The following is a 4861-nucleotide window of genomic DNA, read 5'->3' on the forward strand; positions in this document are numbered from 1 at the left end:
AGGCTGGGCAAGGAGAAAAGTCCTTGGCAGTGTTTCTTTCTTATCAGGCGCAAGATGCAAGCTGTGCATTTCTAACAATACTCCATTTCTAACAAAAGGGTGAATGTGTGTTCTGTTTGCTATCCATCTAAACTATGCCACTTATAGAAAACTGCATAACTTAGATCGATTCTGCCTTGGGCTTTTTGGTATGTCTGTACCTAGCCCTTATATTTAATCAGCTGAGGGTCTCTGGTCTACTCAGCTCATATTGCTCTTTGGTTATGATGAATCATTTGTCATTCAATAACAAAGCCCTCCAGCCAGCAACCTGGATTAGGCCTGATTCTCAGAAGTGTTAAACAAACACAAAGACATAAAGAGGAGCCGGGAGTATTCAGCCTGTCTGAAAGAGTAGTCCCTCTGATCCCAGAAGATGGACATGATTTCTCCCCTTTCAATGTGAGGAAATGCAAGGTGTGACCTTGAGGTGTGTACTCTCTGCTCTCCTTGTACTCAGACTGATACTTTCCCCAAGGATGTGAAGGCCTAAGTGCTCACTAGGAAAAACTTATGAACTTGTGTCCACTGGAGCAGCTCAGTCAGTGGCTCTGCCTTCACTTTCTATTAGCACAGATTCATTTAACATTGCAGACATGCTACGTTCAATGGAAGGCGTGCCCCTGGGCCACTGGCTGTCTTTCTGGGAGCCATTCATGGTGAAACTGTTGGTCCTCAAGGCTCTGCCTTGTGAGAGGGAAAGCCTGAGAGCAACGCTTGGCCACATACTTAGGATCCCTCTAAACTCTCAATCCTGCCAAAAGGTCAGGGTGGGGTATGGCAGAGTGGGAGTGAGTGGACCAAGCTTGTTTCTCTGGGTTTTGCAATGAAGCAGCATAGACACAGACAATGCCTTCAGGTTCCAGAGGGATACTGTGGGACTCTGTATCAGGAAAGACCAATGTTTATCAATCTCATCTATGTATCAGTTTGATATTTGTTCAGTTTCACCAAACTAGATTCATAACCAGAACCACGTAAATCCTTGAAAACTCCAAGATAGATTTAAACTGTGGTATGTGAACTGGGGCTTGGTGGTATTCACTTCTGTCTATCAAATCAGGGACCATTTGCAAAGCTTAAGTCCTCCCTTAATAAAGTTCCAGGATTTTGACTCGGGACCATTTCTACTGATAACCTCAGCAGCTCTGGAAGAATTAGTCTCTAGGGCACCAGCTATGGCAGGTGATGAGAATTCAGTGCTTTTTTAACTCCTTCCAAGCATTACCTTCTCTATATACCATCCTGGTTATGTACCTGACTATACAGAATTATCCAGTCATGTTAAGACTAAAAGTTTACGCTGTCAGTGAAGACCTCAAAATATTTTGAGTAGTATTTTGTCCTTTCTACATGTGAACAAACAGAGCTTCAGAGAATGTAGATGACCCACTCAAGGTGACATAGCAAGTTAGTGGCAGAGTTAGATAAAGAAAACAGGCAATCTGCTGCCCAGGCCTCCTGCTCTAACTAGCAAACAAATTTCCTCCTTTTCATTCCTCTTCCTTTTGCTTTGCACAGCAACAGAAGGTATCTGGAACTGAGACCTGCACATCAGCTGATCAGCTTTCAAGAGTAGGCCATTTCAGATGAGAATCATCCCACACTGCCCGCAGATGTTAACAGACAGCAGATGGAGGAAAGAATCTTGAATGGCTGGAGAGGAAATCACGTTTTTCCTGACACGTGAAAGGAATTTACATGAAGAGATGCAGTGCTGGCTGCAGGCTGGGCATGCTTGGCCAAAACCAAGACATCCAGGACTGTTGTTTTTATACTGAATTTCCTCTGGTGGCTGACTTGGAATTTACAACTGTGGCAGAAATGGAAATTGAGTCGAGTGGGTAAAGTGTGCATTCTATCCAGGAAGCTCTAGACAGATACTGCTAGATGATTAACCATCCAAATGACTTCCAGATAACTGGCAACATCCCCAGCTGGAGTTGGATTAAAATATAAATATGTATTATAGTGCCTGGGTCATGGGAATCTTGCCTCCTTGTGCTTTTGTTTATGATTTTTTGGCTTGGGGCACTACAGTCTAGATGTATTAATACTAGCAGGATAATAGCCATACTTGGCACTCATGCACTGGTAGTATTGTACCTCCAAAGATCTAAGGCTGCATGGCAAAAAGTGCCATTATTACCATTTAACAGATGGAGAGGCTGAGATGGAGGGAAGTGTAAGTGATGATCATACCCCAAGTCAGTGGTAGATCTGGGAACAGGAGCCAGGTCGTCTTCTCCCCGATCTGGGCTCTGGCAAATAATATTGCCTTTCTGCACAAACCAGTTAGATTACAGGAGAGCCAGCAATTGCCTGCCAAAACTAATTTTTTTCCTGGAAACAATCAGGTAGAGATGGATCTTTTAGGCCTTAGTCAAGCTAAGCTCCTCAGAGGTACAGCCGTGTTCTTGGTGTTAAGCTTATCAGCTTTTCAGAATTGCACTAGAGGAAAATTTGGCTGTTACCTAGGTGCAACCCCCACTGTCATCTGTCTTTGGCACCATGTCTGTAGGTGCTGCACCCATGAAAATGAGGGTGGCTTTTACCTGAATAAGAACTGAAATATTTGACCATTTGGGTCAGGTCTCCAACTGGTGCAGAATGATGGTGGCATCCGGTGGCATTCAGGAGCATAGAACTGTACTGGTATATCCTGCTGGTCTCATCCTCTGGGTGAAAAACTTGGTCTCCAGAAGCCAATGGGAATTTTGCCTTTGTTTTCCCAGTGACGCTGGGGACAGGATTTAACCTTTTCCTTTCGTTTGTGGCTTAGCTTTGCTCTGTGTATTCACAAGAGGATGCCTCCATCTTGGCATTGTGCCTTCAAGAAATTGTAGCCATAAACTTTCCATTCCAGGCATGCTGGGTGGGATTGATTTTGGCCAATTGCTGCATCTTCTAAAGCTAGCCTTTTGGTGGCTTAGGCTGGATGCTTTTTGATGGGACTTGATCTGAGGCAGAGCATTTTCTCTCATTGCTGGGTTGGCTGGATAGTTTATATAATGCAAAAAAGTGGGTCATATTTCTTGCCCTTTCAAACGAGAATTTTTTTCATCTCGAGATCATTTCCCATCTCTTCCCTCTGTATCTGGTAAATAATCTTGGATTCAGGCCAGAAGAGTGAAGATAAAAACATGTAAGATGTAGCTTAAATTGTCCTTTCATGTTGTGAACTCAGCTTAGCTAAGCCTCTTGGTAGACACACTCTAGCACAGACATGAGAAAACATTGCTGGGACAAAACAGGATTACTTTCTCTGACAGCCCACTCTCTCAGATGCCGCCAACTTCAAGGAATCAGCAAATGAGACCTGGGGCACAATTACCACTGGGTTTGCACAGCAAAATCCCAACTGACAAGGTCAGACAAAATTACCCTATTTTGTCTGGTTTTTGTCTGTTTTGACCATGTTAAAGGGTTTGCAGCATATACTGTACAGAAACAATACACTCCAGAAGGTGTCTAGTGTGATGTACTATATATACAATGAACAGCCCAGAGAAAATTTTAAGTGCACCCTACAAGTATGTGTCTCACTTTCCTGAGATTTCCCTTGCTGTAGTGTGTAGGCCCATATTGTGTGATTGTTTTGCAGAGGGGGCAAGATGGGATGGGGGAGGAAGATGGAAGCCATCTGGTGTTAACATAGACAGTACCCAAAGGATTTCCCATTGTGTAATCAGTTTGTGGAGAACAAAAACAAGAGACACAGAACTGGTTAAAAATGCAAATAGCTTTGGAGAACTCAGCTCCATTCGGTAAACCCAGACTCCAATGGGGCATCAATTAAAGTCAAGCCCCCAACAGAGGTGGAGATAAAGGGGGAGGTTTGCTGAGTTTTTTCCCCCCTGTACTTGAAAACTGTTGACTGTGGAAAGTCGGTGGCTGGAGAACATCCCAGAGGTGGCATCAGGCTCAGCCTCTGAGTTAGAGGAGCTGTGAGTTAGGCCCAGCTGCGCTTCAGCTTCCTTCCCCATGCCCTGCCAGCCAGGCAGCCAGCAGCCATGGTCCAAACTGGCATATCACCCACTCAGCTGAAGGAAAGGTGAAGGGATCGTGAGAAAATGAGACTCAGCCTGGCTGCTGTCAGATCAGCTGCAGTTTCAATATTACAGTGAAATAATAGCCCCCAGGCTTGCTGCGGTCTGCCTTCAAGATTGCTGTGGTAACAGTCAGCCCTGAAGGACACTGGAATGATAGATGAGCCGGCTACCTCCTGCTCTTGCCTGCAGGACCTGGGGACCATTTACAAAACAGATAACTAGAATTACAGCTGAGTAAGCTGTGTGCTGCTTTAACCCTATGGGGTACAAACAGGATCCAGTCCTGTTGGGCGGACAAATGCCAATTGGCTTGGGTCCTTCTCTGATAAGGTGACTTGTGGCCCTAGCAGCTGCTGGACTCAGTGCCTAACCCTGCACCATGATGGTTAAATGACCTTTTGTATGCCTAACCCATGTCATGTGATTGGCAACAGGCAATACAAACTCAGTGTGTATCCTCTTTTATTATGTGGTATCAGAATTAAATTTAATCCAGAAGGCATAGTCACACTGCTTTTGACTATTTCTGGGAGTGAATTATACTGCAGAGAAGGCAGGTGAAATCTTCTAGGCTACATGTAACAGAGCCAGGAGTACTGGAAACCAGCAGGATGTCCCATAACGTACTCCGACATGTCCAGATTCCATTGGTCCAGAAAAAAATGCCTGTTAGAAAAGGCACATTCTCACTGCAAGAAGCTGGCTGCCACATGAGACCACTAACCATCACCATACAGTCAGAGGTAGCAAAGCCAAGAGCTGTGACAGTT

General features: G+C 44.7%; 1 protein-coding gene across 1 annotated transcript in view; it reads left to right on the top strand.

Moving 5' to 3' along the window:
* The window catches only part of LOC109319816, a 101037-nt gene extending 96451 nt beyond the window's left edge, over window positions 1–4586 (top strand). Inside the window, exon 5 of the mRNA XM_019549608.1 lies at window positions 1561–4586. Within this exon, the coding sequence (XP_019405153.1) occupies window positions 1561–1632 (72 nt within the window). The 3' untranslated portion in view covers window positions 1633–4586. The remainder of the gene's footprint in view (window positions 1–1560) is intronic.
* Window positions 4587–4861: the final 275 nt, after the last annotated feature.

This window comes from Crocodylus porosus, unplaced genomic scaffold (assembly GCF_001723895.1).
Source record: "Crocodylus porosus isolate Cpor-Errol unplaced genomic scaffold, CroPor_comp1, whole genome shotgun sequence".
Lineage (NCBI taxonomy): Eukaryota > Metazoa > Chordata > Crocodylia > Crocodylidae > Crocodylus > Crocodylus porosus.